This window comes from Cucumis sativus, chromosome 2 (genome assembly GCF_000004075.3).
Source record: "Cucumis sativus cultivar 9930 chromosome 2, Cucumber_9930_V3, whole genome shotgun sequence".
Taxonomy (NCBI): Eukaryota; Viridiplantae; Streptophyta; class Magnoliopsida; order Cucurbitales; family Cucurbitaceae; genus Cucumis; species Cucumis sativus.
Window position 1 is genome coordinate 11,779,480 of NC_026656.2, and position 24,852 is coordinate 11,804,331.

At 29.6% G+C, this 24,852-nt stretch overlaps 2 protein-coding genes across 4 annotated transcripts; both read right to left on the bottom strand.

The window, feature by feature from the left end:
• Positions 1 to 2,551: 2,551 nt before the first annotated feature.
• Positions 2,552 to 8,502, bottom strand: LOC101207288 (peptidyl-prolyl cis-trans isomerase CYP40). Of its 2 annotated transcripts, none has more exons than XM_011650898.2 (9): positions 8,139 to 8,502; positions 5,559 to 6,059; positions 5,258 to 5,345; positions 5,087 to 5,139; positions 3,874 to 3,978; positions 3,641 to 3,716; positions 3,084 to 3,121; positions 2,935 to 3,006; positions 2,552 to 2,828 (listed from the first exon to the last, which is right to left on the bottom strand). In XM_011650898.2, exons 1-8 carry the CDS (start codon positions 8,307 to 8,309, stop codon positions 2,953 to 2,955), a joined length of 1,086 nt encoding a protein of 361 aa, XP_011649200.1. In that variant the 5' UTR covers positions 8,310 to 8,502; the 3' UTR covers positions 2,552 to 2,828; positions 2,935 to 2,952. The 2 variants fall into 2 exon arrangements, with proteins under 2 accessions (XP_011649200.1, XP_031736362.1); XM_031880502.1 differs by having other exon boundaries at positions 2,930 to 3,006; positions 8,139 to 8,309.
• Positions 8,503 to 18,768: 10,266 nt separating this feature from the next.
• LOC101209504 (peroxidase 10) lies at positions 18,769 to 21,425 on the bottom strand. Of its 2 annotated transcripts, none has more exons than XM_031880675.1 (5): positions 21,152 to 21,425; positions 20,934 to 20,979; positions 20,408 to 20,535; positions 19,479 to 19,644; positions 18,769 to 19,383 (listed from the first exon to the last, which is right to left on the bottom strand). In XM_031880675.1, exons 1-5 carry the CDS (start codon positions 21,371 to 21,373, stop codon positions 18,956 to 18,958), a joined length of 990 nt encoding a protein of 329 aa, XP_031736535.1. In that variant the 5' UTR covers positions 21,374 to 21,425; the 3' UTR covers positions 18,769 to 18,955. The 2 variants fall into 2 exon arrangements, with proteins under 2 accessions (XP_031736535.1, XP_031736534.1); XM_031880674.1 differs by having other exon boundaries at positions 20,408 to 20,548; positions 20,929 to 20,979.
• Positions 21,426 to 24,852: the final 3,427 nt, after the last annotated feature.

Here is a 24,852-nt window from a genome sequence, read left to right on the forward strand (position 1 = left end):
AATGATGCCAATATGACGTTGCTATATATATATATATATCTAATGTAATGGTGCTTCATAGAATAGGCACATATATATACTTGGACTAGATCTTATATATGGTTATTTAAATTTAAGAAATCGTCACGAGAAGGGTGGAGAGTAGTGTGATGTGTTGTTATATTCTATCATCGGATCTTTTGAAGGAGTGTAACCTTCTCAGTTTTCATGTTGTTAATTAATGTTTTGATTGACTGTAAAAATTATCTTTTACTTGTTTCCTTGTTGAACTTTTGGATATACTGTTAATTTACTAATTCATGAAAACTGTTTGTTGTTGACATGTTGTTCAACATTGATTAAGAAGAAGAGTTGTAATGTTTAGGGAAGTCTAATTATACTATAGTGCTGGAGTTAAATGATTCTAGAGAAAGTATATATTGTATTAGTAAAAGAGAGTCAAATCAAGTATCAACTACTTAAAGTTGAGGAAACCTAAGTGATCGTCAAGTATAATCTTGTCATTCATTGAGATTACCTACTAAAGATAAGTAGCATACTTGTAATCCATATTATATTCTCTAGTGAACACTCTTCTCAATTAGGCAGAACCCCTGACGAGGTGCATTTCACCGAAATGGTGGTTACCATGTCTCTTCACTACTAGAAACATGAGTTTTTATGACATTTGGGTATAGCCAAATGGAGGTTGGAGGGTGAAAAAATGTTATAAATGCCAAAGTGATGTATTTTTGGTGGAAAAATATTAAATGTTTCATAAATATATTACAATTTTTAAGTGTCATAAATATACGACCATTTTTAAATATCATTAAATATAAATAATAAAATTATTAAATATTGATTTCCTTTTCTCTCTCGTACACTTCCCCAAATTTCCTCTTTTTTTCCCAAATACCCACCAAAATCCCAATCTTCTTCCCCTTCCCCCATTTTTTTGAAATCATCAGCTGCCCCAAGCTTCGCTCCACCACATATGGCTACGCAACACCTTCTTGCTCCATCACCCAACCTCTACACTTTCTCGCTCCACTTGGTCGTCAAAACCCTTGTGTTGTTTTTATGTTACTCTCTCTTTAGTATATTTGTTAATTGTCTTGTTATAACATTAGATCCAACATTGTAATTGAGATAATTAAATTTCTACTATTTTTTCACATGCTTATAATATTATCTTGTGTCTCCTAAGCGGGTGTTTGGGACAAAGAGTGCATTATTATAGTTGAGCGTTATATTATTTTGTGTTTGAGGTGAAGATTAGTTTAGTTTGGGTTATAATGGGTATGTATTTAGTGAGTTAAACTATTTTAGTTTGATAAGGAAATAGTAAATAATAAAAATAGTAAAATAGTAAAAACGGTAGGAAACGAGAGATTTTGAAATAATGTTTCTTATAGCAAAGTTGAGTTAATAGCATTTTTATGGGGTATAATAGAAATATGGAGGGATTGACAGAAAATTGAAGTGTATACCTATGGTATTTATATCCAACATTACATATTCAAATTATATTAAATGGTAATATCAAATATGTGACTACTACTGTTTCTGATATGTGAACTGAACCAACCTATTGAATTCTTCTGTTAAAGTTTCATAGTCTGTTTTAAGCTTAAAAGCTTTAACCAACACCTTTAATGGAGTGGTTGTGTGTGTTGACTTCCTCTTTTTTCAACCTTTTCATCTCTTTTTTTCTTTGGTTTTTCCATTTATGAGTTGTTTCTTTCTTTGGGTCATCAACCACCAACCCATTTCCTTTCCATTTTTCTTCTTTTTTTTGTCTGTCAAAGTTTGAATGATGAGTTCATCCTCATACTTCTTTTTCTTCTCAATTATATGTGTTTGTTAATTTACCATTTTGAAAATTGTAAGTGTAATTTGAATATATATGGAAATGGAATAGCCCTTTTTTTCTCTCTCTCTCTCTCTTTTCTATTATATTGCACACATCAAGATGATTGTATGTTTTCTATTATATTCACAGTTTACTTTATTATTATTATTATTTTAGATAAAATATTAGTTCATACATGGGAATCATTTTTAAATAATGTTATTTTAAAATATAATGTAAAAAATAAAATAGTAAAGCCTGATAACGTGTTAAAGTCGTGGACCAGGTACATGACAAGACATTGAAGTCGTAGACCGAGTCCACAACTTCATTGCCTTGTCATTACCTAAAATAATTCATCATATATATGTTAGACATATTTAAATAATACGTGAGTTATGTATGTGAATTAATAACTTATTATCCTATTAAATTAAGTCTATTATATGATTTATTTAATTAAAGCTCAAGATTCCTAACTGAGTGTGAACTAAATGGATAGAAGCTTATTCCTAGATTAAATAGGATTTAATGGAATCCTAATTTAGAGCGAGTAGATAATAAGATAATTTAGGACTATGGTCTCCAATATACCAAAACAATAATCATTAAGTTTTTTTTTGTTGTATCCCATCAATAGAAAAGATCCCACTAACTAAAAGCATTCAAGGTTTTAGCTAAGGAAGACCTAGTTTTTCATTTAATTCAAATCCTATGTTCAAGATTATACCGACAAGATTGTATATTATAATTGTTTAAACAAAATTGATGAGTATCCATAACAAAAATTACGAAAGTTACTTGTTTGTCTATCTATATATTTTCATTGATTAAACAACCATACAAACTGCAATCTAGTAGCTAATCTAAACGTAGTTTAATAGATAAGATATCAATCATCATCTCAAAACTTGATGGATTGATCCTCATCTTTCAATTGCAATTTTTATGATTGAACTGGCCCATTTAACAAACTGGATCTCTATCTTCACACCTGGCACCAAAACAAAACCTCAAACTTGAAGCCATGGGTTTTCTTCTTTTATCATATCATATTTATATAAAAAGGAGAAATGAAAAAAGAAAGTCACTAACTCTACCATTAGGGTAGCAAACTCCTATAGGAACATCTTGCCATATGCTTTCCTCTCTTGATCACGTCTATCAGCGATCTGTTGAAAAAATTAGTCCTTAATTACACAATCATTTATTCTTGGAATCATAATATAGAATATCAAAGTCTACCAACCTTTTTCTTAGCAGCAGCCAGCTCTTTCTTTATTCCAGCTGGAAAAAATAAATAAATCACAATACTCATATATTCTGTTAAGGAATCAACAATCAAATAAACAGGGAAAACATAAACATTAAAAAATACAACACATAGACTTGCATGGTTCACTAACATTGTTAGCTATGCCACTGGCAGAGGGAGATATCAGTTTTATGTGATAAAACTAGATAATGTAGATTGTAGAGGCACTTGTAGGGTAGACATTTTATACATTCATAAAATTGTAAATAACATAAATACAATGATAGTCAACGAGATCTCGTGCTTGGTCTTTCGAAGTGCTAGATACTAAATTAAGGCATTCCTACAAACAAAATATGGTGCGTGGCGTGTTCATGTCTATAGTATAATGAGTATTTACGTATAGTCTAATATGTTCATGTAAGTGTTATGAAATTCCCAACCAAGATATAAACAAACTATACCAACTTTCAACTCAAAGGTAAACAAAAAGAATAGGGGAGTAATATCTCAAGCAGCAAAATCAGCCAACTAGAGTAATCATGACTCACCATCATTTGGCTCCAAATCCAATGCCCTTTTAAAGCTTTCAACTGCAGAATCAATGTCATTAAGAGCCATGTGTGCCTGATGAGTGATAGGGAAGTAGAAGTAATTATGAGTTTGACCTTACCCAAACACTAAATCGGTTCATTACGTAGTAGTCATTTCATCCAAGAAGCAACGATCGTTCCAAGGAAAAATCATTTAGATGTTAAGTGATGCATCAATGGAAGATACCAACCTGGCCTTGGCGGAACACCGCTTTTACATTGTTCACCCCTTCACGAATTGCAAATTCAGTGTCCAATAATGCTCCCTTTAGATCCCCTAACTTCAGTTTACAAGCCTAAAATAGATGAAAGGATAACATGACTACACTAAAAAAGTGAAGCATCTGAAACATTTAAGTACCATCGAACACTTAGCCACAATGTGCACCCAAGGCAATCTCCAGTCACGTTTTAATTTAAACCTTTTTAGTTACTCTTGCACCTTGGTGAATTAAATAATTTTTATTTTTCTTTCACATGCATATGTATATATATATAATAAGGTTCTTCTCTCATTGGCTCTTCAATAAAGAAAGAGACTATCAATGAAACATACTAAATAAAAATCCTAATGTCAAGTCAAACCTAGCTTAGTAGATAAATAATAAATTAATATTTAAAAAGTTAATTGGTTCAATTCCTCAACCCAATATGATCATTGAATCTAAAAATAACAATAACAATAGTAATAATAACCTACGTATTTAATATCTACTCCTCACTAAATAAAATTTCATCTAGAATGAATAATCCTTTCCATAAAGAAACAGTATGCTTTTAAGTTATATTTAACCATCACTTGAGATCTTAAAAAATGGAATCATATTTATATGAATGCAAACAACCTAATATTTCGTTTGGGTTGCTATACTTTTAAAATAATAAATGTCGGCTTTGCTCTTTGAAAAATCAGATGTTCTTGGTAAGTTTTTTATTTTTGAATTAGAAAAGCTACATTGTTATAAATTAACAGTAAATTGATATAACTAAAATATTATTTTGATTATTTTCACATTGAGAATTAGATCATAATTTATTATATTATATATTTTAACCATTTTTATGATTTGAATTACAACTAATTTTTTGAATTTGAATAATTTAATAAAAGTTTAAGAATAATAATTATCACAGAAAAGGAATTAATTAAAATTTTAAAATACATGTGAAAAATATATTAATATGAAAATAATATTATTATAATATATTTATTTAAATGGTTAAGAAATTAGGGTATTAGAAAAGTTAAATCTAACCGCAACCATTATTAGTGATAATTTAAAAACTATTTCGTTATATTATTTAACAATTTGATTCACAAACGGTTAAGATATTCTCAAAATCTCTTTCCACCGTTTTAAAAGCAATCGCAAATGGAGTCTTAAGTACTTAATGAGAACTTACAGAGCTGTTTGTGAATATCTGCGATTTGGTCTTCCTCAGACACGTACTCTTCTCTGTTAAGAACATATCAAATCGAAGATCTGAGCAATGTCTAACCAATATACAGTTTCCACACATAAAAGTAATGTGGTTTTCATTTTTGAAGTAAATGCAGGTCCATGAGGAGTTTACCTTCATCAATCCCTTCTCTCTCCCAGCAAATGTCAAGATATCGCAAAGCCTTCCTGTACTTTCTGAGAGCCATCTTGTAATCTTGCTTCTATGAATTTTATTAAATAATTAATGATTAAAAATGGAAATAAAATAAAATAAAATTTTCAAGAAAACGACGCAAAAAGTGAATAATTGACGACTATAGCCGACAAAGTATAAGAAATTATTTCTCTCATGATTGAAGGGGGAAAAGAAGACAATAGATGCCAGAATGAATGACATACTAAACCTTCACAGAGCCATTATAAAATAATTTTACCTTAAAATGTACATTACCAAAAGCCTTGATAGAATCCACAGCGCTCATCCACCAAGAAAGTTCAAAAGGACTCTGGTCTAGATCAGCTGGCCAATCAGGAAAGGTATCACCGTCCTTGAACAAATTTGACACTCCATCATGCGCCCCTTCAGGGATTTCTCCACAATCCGCAATTACAACATCAAGAGTTGGACGATCATTCTCACCGGTTATAACATGTTCAATTGAACGAACTACTCCCATTCCTTTCACCACCTTCCCAAAGACTACATGATTTCCATCCAAATGAGGTGCACGTGTTGTTGTTATGAAAAATTGAGACCCATTGGTGTTGGGACCAGAGTTAGCCATAGACAACATTCCTTTCCTTTCATGTTTCAGTTCAAAATTTTCATCTTCAAATTTCAAACCATAAATAGATTCTCCCCCAGTACCATCGCCAGCGGAAATGTCCCCACCTTGAATCATAAACCCTTTGATTACACGATGAAAGCAGACACCCTAAAAATTTAAACAATTGCGTCTTCAAATACAGGATAAAAGTATTCTACATGAACGTGCTTGAAGGAAAATGAAGTTGAGCATTCTGGAATACGTAACCAACCTATGTGCCAAGCCTCCATAGCCAACCACAATTTTAGGTAAAGCCACAAAAAGAGTGCAATGATATTTACGAAAATACATCTCTATTCATATAATTTCCATGGTAATCGTGTCTACAAGAGAGTCAACAAAAGTTTAAACAAGAGAATCTCCATGGAAACAAAAATCTCCATGAACTTTCTTGCAAGTTTAAATAAATAGAAGTCAAGTTGTCTACCATAGGCATTCACAAAGAGAATATATAATACATACATATTTATTGAATAGTAACAAATAGTGATAAGACTTCAATATCGATTTCTAAAAGTGTTCTAGTTTATTACTAGTTTTTTGCTACAGTAAATACAATTTAAAAGTCTCCAATTAGCCTAAAAGTGTTCTAGTCTACTACTAGTTTTTTGCTACCGTAAATACAATTTAAAAGTCTCCAATTAGCTATAGCAAAGGCTATTTCAAAACTCCCAATTTGCTATTTACTATTTACTATTTGCTACATTATTTACTATGTACTTGTCAAACTAAATAGTCTTATACCCAAACACAAAATATTATAATCAAACTATAATAGCTCACTCCTTGCGCCAAACACCCATAAAAGATTATTTAAAACATTGATTTTAGAAAACACACCCAAAAGTGCATGAAATTTAGACATACATAACAGTTAAATATAAAGATATGTAGGTAAAAAATGAGAGTCGTTGCACAACTTGTCTGATGTAAGGACGGAAAAAAATGTCAACCAAGAAGTAGAGAGGCAGAGAGGAGAACTATCTCTATGAGATTGGAGAAAAGATAGAATGGTCAACTCTATCAACCAAAGTAATCAAGGAAATATAAAATGTACACGACTGAGATACACCTATAACCACAAAGGCCCTAGTCAGTTAACCTTGCACCCGAGTGATGCTATTGCTATGACTAGATTGGTCGCCTTACATGCTGTTTTGAAACGCACACCTAGGTAAGCCCACGCTAGACGCAGCACTTCAAACAAGTAAGGCACCCTTAATAAGGCCCATTAAAAAGAACTATTTGCTTATTAAAAAAGAAATTTTGTACTTTTTTTCTTTTGTTTTTTCTTTTCCTTTGTTTTTTTATGTTGTGTGCTTTAGACTCAGACGACTATTACGCTTTAAGGTACCTCATGCTTTTTAAAACACTGGCCTTACATAGTACCAAGTGAGATGAGAAAGGCTTTTCTCAGAGAGTTGTATCTTGGCGGGGCCACGAAATATGTTAGGTTGAGTGTGCTTTTCCCCATAGAAATCAAATCAAATGAAGATACTCTATAACTCATCCAGATGACAAATTATCATCAGCGATCAAAATTTTCCCAGAAGATATTGAATCACTCTATAGTAATGTCAAACTTTCTTTCTTAGCAGTCATATAAAATAAAGTTCCACAGCATCCACTTTTCATTTCCGTTTTCTATATTCATTCTCCAATTTATATATGAACAAAACACAGAAAGGAGAAAAAAATGTTCATCTCCTATCAATTCACAATTAGAAGAAAGCAACATCCCAGCCAGAAATGACAGTATGCCTTTCCTCCAACACAAATTCAAAACCAAAGGCCAGAAAAAAAAAAAAATTAAAGACATATAACTTCGTAACTATCTTTTCTTCATCAAGCTGCAAACTATTCTCGAAATCAACATCCAAATACACAAAAACAACGGAAAGCAAAACAGTTCAGTTCATAAACAATAAAGAGAGTAAACAGAAAAGCGGAAGTTAGAAACACACAACAGCGAAAAAGCCTAAAAAAGGCAAGAATCATCCAACATTTCCCGAGGAAACCAGTATCTAGTAAGGCCAAAAGAAAAAGTGAGCTAGAGTGGCGGAAACAAACACCTTAACCAAGGAACACACAAAGAATCAAAATAATCAAAACTACAAGTCCTTGCTTCAACTTGTTCAATGAAAAGAAAAGAAAAAAAAAGAGAGAGAGAGAGAGAAACGTAAGGACCTTGAAATGGAGAGGAAGAGCGGTGTTGGGAGAAATGCCTTTCTCACCAGTGCAAAGGGCCCTGAAATTCTCAGCAGTTTTAGGAACGAGGTGATTGTAAAGCTCGATAATGATTCTTCCTTCAAGCTCTCCGCCTATGGTAATGTCTAAGAAGCACCTGGGCATGGGCATGGCGGTGGGTGTGGTTCAGATTTTGGAGTGTTTGTTTGATTCTCGTTGAAGAAGAAGAAGATGAAGGAGGAGAAGGAGAAGGAGAAGGAGAAGGAGAAGGAGAAGGCTCTCTTATATTTTTGTTCTAAATTGTAACAAACCTCTCTCTTGTATTTTAAATGCATTATTTTTTTATATAATATTTATTTATGTCGTGGGTAGGCAAAATAAATAAGTAAATAAAAAACTAGTAACCCACTCGCCACGGCTTCGTAAAATTAGTGGGGGAATTGGTAGCTCATTTAAGCATCGTGGGAGTGGAAGATTATTATTATTATCATTCCCCAAGCAAAGGGACCGACGGTTTTAGTTACATCCTCCCATACTCATTCATTTCATTCTAACACTTTTTCTTTTTCTTTTATAAATTCAAACCCTTCCCCAAGTTGAGCTAACATTTATTCTTTTTCCCTAAAAATGTGGTTAATACTATATAAACTTTTTGTTTTTCTTTCCTACTTTCTTACTTTTCTTTTTTTTCACATGTTTTTTTTGAATGTTATGAGTCAAATTGGTTGATGAACACATAATCCACCTGTTAATCCTCAATTTGCAAACAAAAAATTTATTTTTCTCAAATCTTTCATCTTGAATTCTTCCTCAACATACTTTATTACATTTGAAAGCTCTTTAGGAGTTTCAATTATATTTAAATCATCAACATATATAACTATATAATATCCACTAAGGCAATTGTATCACATTCGTTCTAATTGTTTCAATCCATACAATGATCTTTGTAACTTTATTGAATATAGTTCCTGAGAAGTTAATTTATATGTTTCAAATATCTTAATCCTTCTAGGACTTTCATATAAATATGACGTGGTTACATCTATAAGATGCATGTCTAGATTTTCATACATAATCAGGCCAATTAGTTAAAATCTTAATGTGGTTGCATCCACCATTGGAGAACATGTCTTCTCATAATCAATCATATCTTTGTGAAAAACCTTGTGCGATTAATCTTGATTTATATCTTGTGATCTTATTATTTTCATTTTTTTTCTTATAAATGCTCATTTATATCTTATAAGTTTGACACCTCCTAGTGTTTTGACTACTGATCCAAAAACTTGATAATTTGAAAGTGAATTTAATTATGTGCATCAATTGCTTCTTTCCCAAAAGACCAATATTTTCCCCGTCAACATTCTTCAACAAATTTTGGTTTAGGATATATCCTCATTTTTTAATATAATATCTAGAGCAACATTATATGCAAAAATGTTATCAACAACTACATTAGTTCAGTTCCATTTTATTTTCTGTCATGCATATTTATCAAAATCTCATTATTATCTTTAATTATTTTATCTTTTTTGATATTGTTGTTAGGAATCAAAATTTGTATTTCTTTTAAAACATCTATATCCTTAATCGAATTATTGACTCCCTTTCTTTTTCGAGGATTTTTATCTTTGGAACCCACTAGTCTACCTCACCTCTCGTGTGTTTTAGATTCACTAATGACAACTTATTGTTTTGAGGTATCAAATTTTTATGGGACATTTGCAGCTTTCTATATGTGACTTAGCTACCTTCTTTGCATCTACAAATGCATCTGGTAATTGATTTACTGTATCTTACAAATGAATTATTTTATGAATTTCAAGTTCACATTGATCTATACAAGGATCTAAATGAGAATAATGATACATTTCATGTAACTTCTTAAATTCTTCTTCCCCTCTAATGTTGAAATTTTTTTCTCATTAAAATAACAATCAGCAAATCGTACAATAAATACATAATCTGTTAACAGTTCAAGATATTTATTAATTGATGGAAAATCAAATCCAACATATCATTTGAGAACCTATCTTAGTATGTTGTGATGAAGCAATTAGAACATACATTGTACATAAAAAAAATTCAAATAAGAAATATTTGGCTTGTGGCCATATGTTAATTGTAATGGTGACTACTTGTGATAAGGTGCTAGCATAATACGCACAAGTGACGCATCATGTCCCCATACAGATGTAGGAAGTTTAACCAAATTCAATAATTAATTAAATTTCTTTCAAAAATATTTAATTAATCCTAATTCATACGTAAACAAATGATCCTCCACAAATACCTAAAATAACACCAAAATAATTTCAATAAAATTAAATAAATCCAAGATATATAAAATTAGAATTACCTTAATTTTTTTGTGTTACAATTCAGCTCTCATAAACAATGATCTAACCATTAATCGCAACACTTATAAATGATTCCGCTAAACCATTTTGTGTATAAACATAATTAGTTACACAATATTCAACACTTATCTCAATAGACATACAATAATTATCAAATGTTTATAATATAAATTCTTCAATATTATCAAGTCAAATGTTTTTAATTGTATAATCAGGAAATTGTGCTCTTAACTTTATTATTTAAGCAAGTAATTTTACTCATTCGAGATTTTGACTTGATAATAAGCATGCATGTGACCATATGCTAGATGTATTTATTAATGTCATGAAATACTTTAATGGTCCACTTGGTGGGTTAATAGGTCTACATACATCACCATGAATTCGTTTTTAAAATATAGATGATTTAATTTTCACTTTAGCTTGTGATTTTTAATTATTAATTTGTCTTGAGAGCAAGCATCAAATAATAATTCGTTAGATTGAAGAATCTTTTGGTTCTTTAATGAATGTCTATATGAATTTTCAATAACTCTTCTCATCATTATAGGTCTTGGATGACCCAATCGATTATGTCAAATTGCAAATATATTTTGATTCATGAACTTTAGGTTCATTGTTGCATATATTTCAATTACTTGTATATGTGTATAAAATAATCCAGAAGATAAGACAGACAACCTTCTCCGTACACATTTTTCATTTGAGATAGTAGATATTATATATAGATATTCTATCTCATTCTTTCTATCCGTCCTAATATGATAACCATTGCAATATAATGTATATATTTAAAACTCAATAGATTTCTCTTTGATTGACTAGAGAATAATGCATTATTAGTTGTGAATTTTGTTCCTCCATGTAAAATAATATTTGCTTTTTCAAATTCTTCATTTTGGTTTGCAGAACTTGATATTATATTGATTTTTATTTGCAACATTGTTAGTTTAGAAAAATATTTTTTATTTGTTAGTATTGTGTGTAGTTGTACTGTATAATTTTATGGGGCCCTTGCAAAAATAGCAAAAAAGTTTATATGACAATAGGGCTCATGTTACTACATTTTCTAAATTGCAAAAGTAGCAAAGTTAAAAGTCGAGAACCCTGTGATTTCCGTCTGATATCACTATTTTTTTCAAATTCGCAATATACAAAAAAATAGCTGTCATGAGCTATTTTTTAAAAAATGTTTTTGTCATTTGATGCAATTTTTCTAATTTTATTGTTCATTTTAAATTTATTCAGCATAATAAAATTATTCATGCTTCCTCATTAAACAAAATAATTACAATCACGAAAAAAAAACTTGGAATATATATATACACAAAAATGAGAGATAAAAAAATTAATTATTATATTAATTAATAAATAAAGCACTCTAGATTTTGATCAAGTATGTCAGTTTTCTCTTCAGAAGATTAAAAAACTTTACCAAATCATGTCATACTTGGTCAGTTATATATTATCAATTTGATATGCAAAATCAGCTTCTACAGTTTTTTTTTTTTTTTTGTAGAGCTTTACTTTTCTAACCATCGTTTCACGTGATTCTTTTGAGATTTGGATGATTATAACTGTCAACCACAAAAAATAATTGTTTCGGTTATATCCTTGATTACAATCGTTAATTTACAACACACTTTGAGAAATGGGATTGTTCCAATTGGTTAAGATTCATTATTTTCATCCTCCACTATTAAAATTTACAACATTCACTTTAGAAAAATATTGATTCTTTAGTTCAATGATGTTTATAAATTTTTATCAATAACTTGTTATCTCATTCAACCAAATAACAAAAACTTGTCCCCTCCTTATTTTAATCAAGACTTTAATTCATGATTAAATAATTTAAAGTTATTTTACTAGATATATAACACCAAATATAAAACCTAATCTAGGTTAGATATGAATCTATGGATAGTCCCACTAACTCAAATATATCTTGAAATAAGAGGCAATTAAAATTACATTTTAATCAATCATCCAAAGCAACATATAATGGGTTATAACTAGAGAATGGGATGATTCATGTTCTCCAATGAATTATTGCCACTTAAATTATGAACTATTGGCATAAAAATTATTCATATCCCACTAAGTACACCACATGTGCAAAACTTTCTATTCCATTTTTTGATTGGTTTTCTTAGGATAGTTATGCTTTCTTCCACATCCCTATCCAACAAATTAATGGGTTTGACCATCCTTCCAAATAGTTTCTCAAAATAGAGTTTATTTTAAACCTTTTCTATTAATAGAGTTTATAATAATAATTACCTTAAGTTTAAAATACCTTCTTTCTTTAGTCAATATAAATAGATCTTAAGTTGGTAAAAAAATATATTTGGGATTGGTGCCATAAATCTATTTGATTATAGTAGTTTGTAATCTTTCTAAATATAATATAAATGATTCACTCAATCAAATTAAGAGTTATTTTGTTTGGTTGTATTTGTAATATCTCAATCAAATAAATTACTAAGATCTGCTGATGTTATTTTATGTAAACTTAAATATGTATTGGTTGACATACACGATTGGATCATATTTAAAAAATAACAAAAAAGATTTGTAGGACAAGGATAAAGTTGGTTGGGTGCCTTATATCGTGGTGACACTTCAGATACGATTCATTTTGTAATTGTGACAATAATTGTGTAAAATGTTATAAACGATGTGATATTAATCTTTTGTGTGAAGACACGAGAGTGTAGGTATCATGTGCAAATAGTTTATATTAAACTGAACCACAAAATGTTTAATTTCACTACTATAAATTTGGGTTTTAACAATGCAAAATTTGCATCGTAAATAGTTCCAACGAACAATTTTTGGGACATTGAAGCCCCTGTCAAGAAAGGCTATTTAACAACACTTCAGAAAAAGTGTCATTAAATATGCTTAGATGACACTAAAATTGTGTCACTAATACCCTTACTTTGACATAATAAATATGTCACTGTCATCCAATATATTGTCATAAATATCTTTACATTTATCTCCATTGTGTGTATATGAACATATAAAAATATTTCTTTTAAGATTCATTTCAAAAGAATAAATCCAATAAAATTCGTAACAGTTGTACACAATCTTTAAGTTTATATGCATGCGTTTTTTTACCGACCTGATCTTTAAGTTTGTAAACACATACATTATGATTGTATCAAAATTAAAGTGAATTTAATTTCATCGTAATTGATATGATCTTCTATCTTAAGAGTAAGAGATGTCCAATCTCTTAATTTCATAACCGTTGTACTTGAAAAGAAAAACACATACATCCTTAAATTCAACTTTATAATAACATATTATTAGTTTTCTTGAAAATGATAAGTTTTGAATCAATAGGTACATCTAAACATCCTCACTAGATGAGCCCCATTTTAACATCTACATCATCCTCTATCAAGTATATTTATTCAATCAAACACAAATTAGGTACCAAATGATCAAAACAGAGCTACGACATAGAAAAGTGCATTCAAGTAAAAGCACTATAGTAACACAGTGTTATTTACTACTTCACATTAATTTAACACTAGTTTAAATGGAAAATAAATTGAATTAACTAAAATGTAGTTTGATAATTTAGAATGATACAAGATAATGTCGTTGGGTTACATATTCCAATGAATGGACCTAAGATGTTTTCTTTATGAATTATTCAAATAGATCCAAGTCCAACAAGAATAGTAACACTTAAACTAAAATTGGAATTACTTAATTTCTAAGTACATGAAATATTACGTGTCATGTGGAAACTAATTTAGCTTTTAAATCTTCTTACGTCCATAGTTCTCTAAAAAAATAAATAGTTTTAGGTCCATAGAAATTAAATTATTATTAATAAATGAAAAGAGTTAAGAATTGAGTCACACTTTCCCAAGTAATATTCTTCCATTTTTGAACACTACATCTCAGAAGATGTCTAAGCTTATGAAAATTAAGCTTAATTAGTGACCAAAAGGATGAATATAAAACTGAGATGATCAGATTTTGCAAATCACTATACCTGTCCTTCATTAACAGTATGAATTAGAGCAACGTAGCTAGTGATGATGTGCCACTTCTTCTTTCTCTTTCTTTTCCTCTCTAATATTTCACTTATTGTTATATCCCAACATCATCATCATCTACTACTGTGTCATCCTAAACAAATCTTAGCATTACTTCAATTCAAGAATGCCTTTTCCCAATGGAGTGCATTCGTCCCAGAACACTTGTGTGTGACAATGAAGCTTATTATCGAACTTCCACATGGAATGGGAGCATAGATTGTTGCTCATGGGATGGCGTTGAGTGTGATGACAAAGGTGTTGGCCTTCATCTCAGCCTGCAGTTTAATTTCTCCACGTAACTCTTCATCCTAACAGTTTCCTAACAGCGCACCGCCTTTTCACCTTCTCCTACTACTCCAAGGTGTGATTCTTTATTTGATAGATAGGAAGTAGGAGAAGAGTTATGGAACAAAGGATTATCTTTGATAATGATTTTGCCTTTAGAAGAATCCATTAGTTGTTTTTCCAACTTTTCTTTGTGAGGATGGAATTTTATTCTTCTTCTGCATGCTCCTCTTTAAGTGACTATGGGTTACAAGTCTAGTGTAAGTGTTGTTTGCGGCAATAAGTTTGGATGCAACTTCCTTAGTGTGCCATTTAGTTGGTTTGTTTATAGAGATATCCCACTAGATGTATCAATTTGTTCACACGAGATTTTTGGAGAAATTTAATTCGTGGAGTTCAATTTGTGTTGATTTGATGCAATCTGGTTCGATCTCTAGTATTTAATCCTCGAATTCTCTATCAGTTGAATGACTACTCTTGATTTAAGGAAGCGGAGTACATAACGTTTTTGAAGTTGAAGTCTTGGAAGGAACTTCAATCTTAGAGGATAGTCGACTTAAGGTGTTAGGGAGTCATATGATGACTCTTGAGAAAATTCACACTAAATCTTGAGGAGTAGAAAATTTTCGTTCCCGCAAATAAAGAGAACTTCTCTATATATTTATATAGTTCTTAGGTGGACTTTATGGGCTTGAGTCTGGTTGATGCATGAACCAGACTCACATACTCAGTTACATGAATTAAGGTCATATTTAACATTTCGCTTAAATTAAGTTTTTTTGCTCGATATATCAAACTTTATTCCAAGTAAATAGCATTTAATTGGAATAAAATAATTAACATAATCCAAGGATCATAATAAAAACATGTGGTATCATCAGATTGGACCAATTTATGTCTTAAATTTTAATTTGTAACACAGGTTAATTTTTAGTTAGTCACAAATTCAATTATTTGTATTTTTCATTATTCATTTAGTAAATGACGTAGTGACAATTTGTGATTGGTCTAAAAATTTCTAATTCAATAGATACACTTGAAAAAAAATTGACCTATACGAATACCAAATGGTCAATATACGAATACCAAATTGAAAATTTAGAAATTTATTAAACAATTGACGGAATTTAAAGTTTAAAGTTGAAGTAACTAATTGATTAAAAATAAAAGTTGAAAGAAGTATTAAGCATTTTTTAGATATCACTTTCAACTTTTGTATTTAGTTTTTTTTGGTAAAACAAATGTAAAATAGAAGTGTTACATAATAATGAATAACTTTCCTTATTATCCTACATCTACTCTCAAATCATTCCAAAATCTTATATTAAGTAGAGAACTTTATTTATAAGATATAGAAAGAAAGTTTATAATTCCTATCCTTCTCTTCTTATCTGTAATCTCACGCTCTTAGATTATAATTATTTTTTCTTTAAAGATAAAAATTTAACCTCATTTCTAAAATTTGCATATGTGAACTAAAATATTTCCATGGATTCCTAAAATTACCACTTTAACTTTAAGAGATCGTTTGGGGGAATGATTATCACTATTGGGTTAGGGTTATGGTAACCCAACCTTTGTTTTAGGTTTATCATAATCCATCTTCCCTCTCTCTTTCTTCTCAATCTCTCTTCAATCCTCTATAATTCTACTTTTTTCAATTCTCCATAATTTACTTTTTCAATTCTCGATAGTACTACCATTTCAATTCCCCATAATTTTACCATTTCATTTTTTTTTAAAAAAATTACTCTTTTATTTATCAAATGCCATTTGTTTTTTTAATTAATTTAATAATCTTAAAAGAATTTTGTTTTTAATTTATTTTATTTATAAAATAAATTTTAAATAAATATTAATTGTGATTAGTTTATACTCGTATTTACTTTAATTTTTTTATTTTATGTCTTTTATTTGTTTTTTACCTTTTCAAATATTTTATTTTAAAACTAATCTATATGTATCTAAACTATTTCGGATAAATTTGAGTTAAATAAATTTCTAAAAAATGAATTTTATCAAACTTATAGAAAAATGACGATTTAATATTAAATTAACTAATTTTAAAATTCTTAAACAACCTAAAAAAAATGTATAACAAATTTTTTTTTGGAAGTATTTAAACTTTGAATGTATAAGAATTTTCTTTTTAAAAAAATCAATTTAATGGTGAGATTTGATTTAAGATTTATTTGAATTAAATTTTGAATCTAATTTTTTTACCAAATTATGCTATAGTTTTCCAAAATGTACTCTTTTTTTCTCTTTCTTCTTCCTTATTTTTATATCTTTCATTGATTTATTATAATTTTTTTTTATCATTTTTGTTGCTCCTCGAACAACAATCCTTTAATTTAAAAAGAGGAGAAAAAAAAACATAATATTGAAATAAGAAGAAAACTGAGAATGTTTTGTCCTTAAAAGAAAAATAGTAATTTATTCAACCAAAACGATTACTTAAAAAAAAGTTTATATTGTATTTAAATAAATTAAAGAAAATTGTGCAACGAAAACTAGAACGATTAGATAAATTAAATATACAACATTTGTGTATTGAAGCTAGAATATGAATTTTTTTAAAAAAATTAATAATTTATTTGCACGTAAAAATTACGTCAAAGAAATATGTGTATTAGATTTATAATACAAATTTCTTTAAAAAATCAATAAACTATTTGCACATGACGACAACGTAAAAAATGTTGGAAATAGATGTCACATTTAAAGAAATTATTGAAAATTGTTTTACGAAAATAGAATAATTTAGTAAATTAAATATACGATTTAGAATATGAATATTTTTTAAAAAATGTATAAAATATAAATTTCATAACACTACACACATAACCCTTCCCTCAAACACATCTTATCATAAAACTATCATATAACACTAATCACATAACCCTTCCCCCAAACACATCTTATCATAACACTACTCACATAACCCTTTCCCCAAACAACTTTTATTATAAAACTAGTTTTATCATAACATTCGTTTTATCATAACCCCAACCCTTCCATAACTCAACCCTTCCCCCAAACAGTCCCTAAATGTTTTTTCTACTCTTCACTTCCTTTCCTAACTTGTTTGGTTCTTTTCTCATTTATTTTCACTTACTTTCTTCTTTGGTTCTTTTTCTTTTCATTCTTCTTTTTTAACCTTTTCTTTTCTCTTTCCGTTTCTTTTACATTTCTTCTTCCATCTTTATACCTTTTTTTCTTTTGCATCTTTTTTTAGGATTTCTTCTTTCTTTATTTTACCCTCTCTACTCTTCCTTTTTCTTCAAACTTTTATTTTTTTTGTTTTTTTAAGAATTGAGTATCGAGTGACAAACATATATAACATAAATAAAATATACAGGCTCATGTATTGAATATTAAGTATCGACTAGCTAGTATCTATTATCGAGTATTGAAGGATTGAGAATATAGTATATAACATGAAGCATATAATATAAAAATTAATTATAATGGTAGCAATTTTATGTATAATTATTAATAAGTATAGAGTAACATTTTTTTAAAAAATTGCAAATATAGCAAAGTCTATAAGTAATATATATTGGTCTGTCAATGATAGAAATCACTAATAGAATCAGTACTATCACTTATTACTTATTTCTAGATTTCTATGGCTGATAGACCAATATTTGTTATATGGTCTATTGGTAATAGATTTCTATCGTTGATAGAATTTGACAATTAGGATATGTTTGAATTTATTTTTAAATGTTGTTAGATAATTTAATCATTTTGAATCTAATTGTTATATTTATAATTATCACTAATATATATTATAGATCATTGAGCATCAAGAATCTAGTATTGAGAATCGAGCATCAAGCTCATGAAGGGTTTTCAAGGACGAATTAGTAAATTTACAAGATGCGGGTGCAAGTAGAACGTCACTCTTGATTGCTTTTAAAACTAAACTAAACCAATTTTTATTTGAATGTTTGTAGAGCAAAACTTTAGCTATTCTCCAACTTTTGATGCATATATAATCTTCATAACAAAGGCAAATCTTAAATCTTTTCTTTATAACTTTTCAATGAAAGACATTTTACAACAAACATTCTTCCTTTATCCTGTGCTCTAATTTTCAATAACCATCATCATTATTAACAACGCCACATTGCTTTCGAATCTGCCCTTCACGGCCAGTCATTACCCCAACCAAACTCATCCTGAACATCGACTCTGCAAAGTCCTCGAAGAACAGATTCGGATCAAAACTGTATTCTCTAACCATTCTCCCCGTCTGGGGGTCCGCCATCAGACCCTGATCCGACTCTAAAAGCCCAACATTGCCAATCAGATTGGTAAAATACTCGTTGTCGAACCTGTCGTAACTGGCCACATCCAGCGGCGCCAAATTGGCGCCGGTGCCGTCGTTCCTGTTGGGGCACATGGACCGGAGGTCGGTGAGCATTGCGGCGTTTATGTCAGGATCTGGGTTCCCGGAGCCTTTGAAGTTGAAGAGACGGCCTTTGAATGTTACGCAGCGGGCGAAGCCGATGGTGTGGGCTCCTGTTTGGTGGCGCATGGGAAGGTGTTTTCAATGAAATGTCCAAGAGAAGAAAAACATAAAAGAAATACAAATGGGTTTTGTTTGTGTTACTGACCTGAAAGCACGACGAGATCCTTTAAGTCCAGACCTTTTGAGATGAACTTGGCGGTGTTGTTCTCTAGAGATGCCTTGGGAGATGGGAGCTGAGCCAGCACTGATTTTATGCTTGCGGTTAAACCATCTCTACGTCCCAGTGGAAGGTGCCAAAATGGCCCTCCAACCTAATCCAAATTCATGTTTCAAATTAGCAAAAGCATACTTCTAAGGTTAAATTTTGCTTTAAACGCTTTGAAAATCAATCCTATTACCTCCAAGATGATTATAAAGACCATGATTACCGACCAATTATTTATCATATGGACTGATGATTTTAGGTTTAAAAAAGCACCTCTACCCTCGTTAACTTTTAATAGAATTAACTCTTTAGTTCCAACCTCGATAATAATTTAATCTTTGTGCTCTTAAAATTTTAGGATCTTACTCGTTACTCTAAACATCCTCTTAGTCAGTAGCTATTTAGTTTAATTCAAATAACCTAAAACTATAATAAGGTTACTCCAAACATCCTCTTAGTAGCTATTTAGTTCGTGTATTTTATAAATTGTAATGAAAGTCCTGTTATTAAAAGTTCGGAAGGATTTAACTAAAAAAAATGCACGTAGAACATATAATTGATTCGAGATCATTTTTTTATAAACTATATAAATAAAAAGTTATAACCACACTAATAGTTAATTTTAAATTGTTATAAATTTAAAATATAAGAACTCAATCGCAGGATATATTTCGAAAACTGAAAAATCTTTTCAAGCTTAATATATATATATATATATATATATATATATATATATATATATATATATATATCATAATTAACTATAATAGATGTTAGAAACGTTTCTTGTTAGCAATTCACTTAGAAGTAATATACCAAATGATGATTTTAAGTTTACTCAATATAGGAAAATGTTAAAAGAAAAGTACCAAATACACAGCTTCTCTGGCTGCAAGATTCACAATATCAGCACATGAAACTGTCTGTGGGCAATATGCTTCTAGGTCTGCTTTTATTCCATCAATCACTTCAAATCCTCGAAGCGATTTCACGTTACCTGGCGCATTTTTCTTGTTAGAAATTAATAAGCTAGATACATTATGGATAACACATTAATAGATACATTTCTAGTTTCAAGATACATATGCATTTCTAGATACATGTAATTATTCAAGTACATGAATGGTATGTATTCATGTACTTCATTTATTTTGTGTCTTTTAGGAAGTGTCTCTTGAATACTATATATAGAGATCATTTCCTTCATTTGTATATAGATAAAAAAGAATCAAATCAATAGAAGCAAATTGAGTTTTAGAAAGTAAGTGAGTTTCAAGAGAACAACATTCTTCTCTTGTGTGTTATTGAGTTTTCTAAGAGAACAAATTTCTTCTCTTAAAAGTTTGTGAGATTTAGAGTAAATTTAGAGTGGGCTCGTCAACGCCTCCAACTCACCTTTCATTTCTGTTGTATCATCAAGTAGTACCGATGCATCACATCCCTAAAACACACAATATAGAAGAAAAGAAAAAGATAAAACTTCTGTTTCTCTTTCTAATATGTTCGAGCATTCTCTTTCAAAATCAAAATATATATATGTTCGAGCATTTAGACCAACTAAATAAATGATTGTAATAGTATTAAACAATATGCAAATGATGCAGTTTACATACGTCTACAATGCAGTCGTGGAAGTTCAACCGCAACAGTGAGGCAGCCATTCTAGAGTCATTTTGGACAGCAGCCCAAATATGATACCGAATTATCATCGGCAAACGGGGGCACGACTCATCGTAAAAGTCAGGTCTAAGCTCGATGTAAGCCCTAGATGGTTCAAAGAAGAAGATAAAAATTAGGAAGAAAAAAGAGAGGAAAATGGGAGTGTTGGGAGGCATTTTTGGGTGGCTCTCTTAGTTAAAGCTGTTTAATATTTAGTTCATAAATATGAAGCTTTTCATGGTTGATTGGTTTTATAGGCAATGAATGTTAGATTCAAAACCTAGTTTTGTTGGGTGAAGATGCATAGTGGCCTTTCCACTAATTAATATTTTTATCAACATATAATTAACACATATCTTTTCACTTTTCACTTATATTTTATTTGTTGATTGTTGAGTAAATGCGCTACCCATTTTCATTTGGAAAAAACTTGCATGCTTACATAGTATAATATAATATAATAACATGACAAAGCAAACTAGGTTCGTCCAAGGGCATGGATTGGATGTTGACGTTATTGTCTTTCTTCTCAAGGAAAACTGTGACAGAAATCAATTCAACCTATTGTCACGATAGAGGATGTGATATTAGTGGTTTCACAAATTTGCATACCACACACTAGCTTGGTGGTTATGGGAAGGTGTGTGTGGTAGGAGGTAATGTCAATGGTTGAAGAATTTTGTGGTGAGTCCAAGTAGGTGAAAGTTCACACTATAAATTTCAGTGAGGTTTATCAACATGTGATGAATAAATGAAAATTATCTTGAAATGTGGTATTTTGGTCAACTTTTTATCGTGGAGTATGAGTTATAATTTTATGGATTGAGAATTATGATATATTGTCGGTGAATAAAATAGATGTACCGAAGACTCTTTAAACATTTTGCTAAGGATGAACTTTATGTTCGGTTTTGAAAAAGTAACAGAGAGGTTAAAAAGTAAACCATAAACATGTCAAAAAAAAGTTGAAGAAAACCATAGATTAATCCAACTATCATAAAAGGATTCTTTATCTTTAGTTTGAAATTGATCAAGTTAGAAACAATTTAAGTTGAGGTGATTCCTCTTCTATTATTGGCCTGAGTAATATACAAATTTTATTAGAGTGTTCTTGCAATTAGGTCAAAGAAGAGTGAACTAATTTTTGTGGTTGTAATAATATTTCATCTAGTAAATATTTTTTGTCACGTTTTATGGTTTTTTTTTATCAGATTTGAAGTTTTTTTTATGTTAATTCTTGTGTTTCCACTTTTATTGTTTACTTTTTAACCTCTCTATTATTTTTCCTACACATTCATGCACTAAAAGTGAAAGATTTTTCTAACAAATGATATCAGAAGCATGTCTCTGACTTAGCCATGTCGGATAGAATCCTCAAGTACTGACAAAGTGTTGTGGAAAATCGAAAAAAGGTCTTAGTGTAATCCGTAGTTGAACTCTATTAGATAAACACGTGTGGTCTGGTGAAAAATAGTTGATCTAGACAAAATTTAAACAAATGATGGATTATTTGAAGAGAGGCTTGGAGGTCCTTTACTATACAAGGGAGGACTGTTAAAATATGATCCACAATTATTCTAACTAGTACTAGACATGTTGGATTATGGACATATAAATAAAAACAACTATGTTCATTTATATAAGACTTTCTAAGATGAAAATTACAAGAGTTTATATTTGAAATGAACAAAAAAATCGTATCGTTTTAATAATTAACTTAGTCAAACCTAACTAAAAATAAAATAACATTATTAGATATGAAGTATGATAGTGTGTGAGACATTATATAAAAGGGTAACGATAGTGGTACTTGCTGACATTAAACTATATTTTACCATAAATATCAGATTAAATATAGGATGGGGAATATGAACAAATCTCAATATAGTGCTTTTAGTTAACTTTTCTGCAGGCACACTATAATCTATATGATCATCATGCACTAAAGAATAAATTAAGTTATACCTTCCTTGGTTCAATGGTGCATTGTACTAATCTCTTTGTATTCTGCCTTACTGGCGGCCACAAGAATAGCCAAAAACAACATATATAATTATTGTATACTTTTGAAAAATGGAACTGCCAAACAACTCTGCGAAGAAGGATAATTATTCTAAAGTTTTCAATATGTACAGACTCAAATCGTCATAAATTTACAATGTAACTCTTAAATTTGAGAACCATTTGTAAAGTTTTCATACTTAAGTTTTAATCGTACATTTTTTTTATAGATTTGATCGACCAATGACCGAATCTAATATATGTATAATCATTAATTAATTGCACTAGATTCATTAGCAACCGTAGAGTCGAATAATAATCCTTGAAATGTTTCGTGGGATAATACTATTAAAAGTTGAATAGGTAGCTCACTTGTTTTATAGACCTATTTTTCCTTCTTATTTCTTTGTGCAAACTAATGATATCTTCCATTTCAAATCTTTTTCTGTCAGTGAAAGTTTTCAAATGTATTGTTGTATCAAGATCATCTCAAAATTGCTTCCAAAATCATGTTTAGTCGATGATTTACAACTTTTTTATCCAAACATATGAGTTTAATCACATTTAATTAGTAATTTTTTTGTCTTATCTATACATATAGTAACTTCTCCCCTTCTTTTAGTCTATGTGAAGTTGGTTTTTTTTTTTTTTTTTTCTTATCTTTTTGGCTTATAAGCAAAGATTGAGAATTGAACTTTTTACATATAAATTAAGTTTGTCAAACATTGTCCATCTTTTTTAGATTCCTTTTAGCATAGAAACTTCATTCATCCATAGTTTTATTTTTAATATTTTTATGTAGGTAATAATAATTGCAATTTTATTTTTAAAAAACAATATATATTAGATAATTAAAGCTAAAATAAAAGAGAGTAATACGTAGTCCATTCGTTCAAACCTCTAATATTGTTAAACAATATTTCCATCCTAAATAAAATTATCTCTAATAAGAGTTTTTCTAATTCATTTACATTTACATTTTTGAGTGTGAACATAAGAACATTATTAATGTGATTGTTGAGAAGATATACGATCACAAGGATAAAACTAATAGGCTAAATTATAAAAAAGAATACCCCTCAACTTTTTTGCTGAACAATATTTTTTAACCTTTCTTTATTTTGAAAGTTGACATTTTTCTATAATTCTCTTTATGGAGGGCAACTAAAATTAATGGTAAATATATAGAGAGAAAAGTTCAAATTATGTACAATTGTGCCATTTTCCTATTAGGTTGGAGCACAACCAATAATCACTTCTACAAAAACTGGCCAAATTTGAGATTAATCTTATTCTTGATAGACTTGACTTAATATTATTATAGTTTATTGGGTTATACAGTAGACAATTGTAGTAAAAGTGAGATATTCAAAATCTTTAGTTAAAATATTTTTAAAGATTTTTTTGAGTGTGTCGAAATATATAATTAATAAATTAAATAATTTAGAAAGTACTTTTGTATGAGTAGAAAAACACTTTTAAAAGATCACATTAAGCACATTCCAAGTTAGATGTGTATTTAAAATGATTGAAGACTACATTATTGATGATAATAAAAAGAAAGTGTAGGAGAGGAGAGCCAAATTGAGAGAGTGAGATTTTTAGAAAACAAAACTCTTAGTCGCCACTTACTCATTTTGTGTGTATGTGTCAT

Bases quoted from the DNA above. Each gene is read 5' to 3' on its own strand.
- LOC101207288 (XM_011650898.2), bottom strand. From the start codon at position 8,309: ATGCCCATGCCCAGGTGCTTCTTAGACATTACCATAGGCGGAGAGCTT. The intron at 3,717-3,873 runs GTTGGTATCTTC...ATCACTCATCAG, and splicing joins CGGTGTTCCGCCAAGGCCAG to GCACACATGGCTCTTAATGA. The intron at 3,122-3,640 runs GTGAGTCATGAT...TATTTTTTCCAG, and splicing joins GGATTTGGAGCCAAATGATG to CTGGAATAAAGAAAGAGCTG.
- LOC101209504 (XM_031880674.1), bottom strand. From the start codon at position 21,373: ATGCCTCCCAACACTCCCATTTTCCTCTCTTTTTTCTTCCTAATTTTT. The intron at 20,980-21,151 runs GTATGTAAACTG...TGTGTGTTTTAG, and splicing joins TCCACGACTGCATTGTAGAC to GGATGTGATGCATCGGTACT. The intron at 19,645-20,407 runs GTACTTTTCTTT...AATTTGGATTAG, and splicing joins CCAGAGAAGCTGTGTATTTG to GTTGGAGGGCCATTTTGGCA.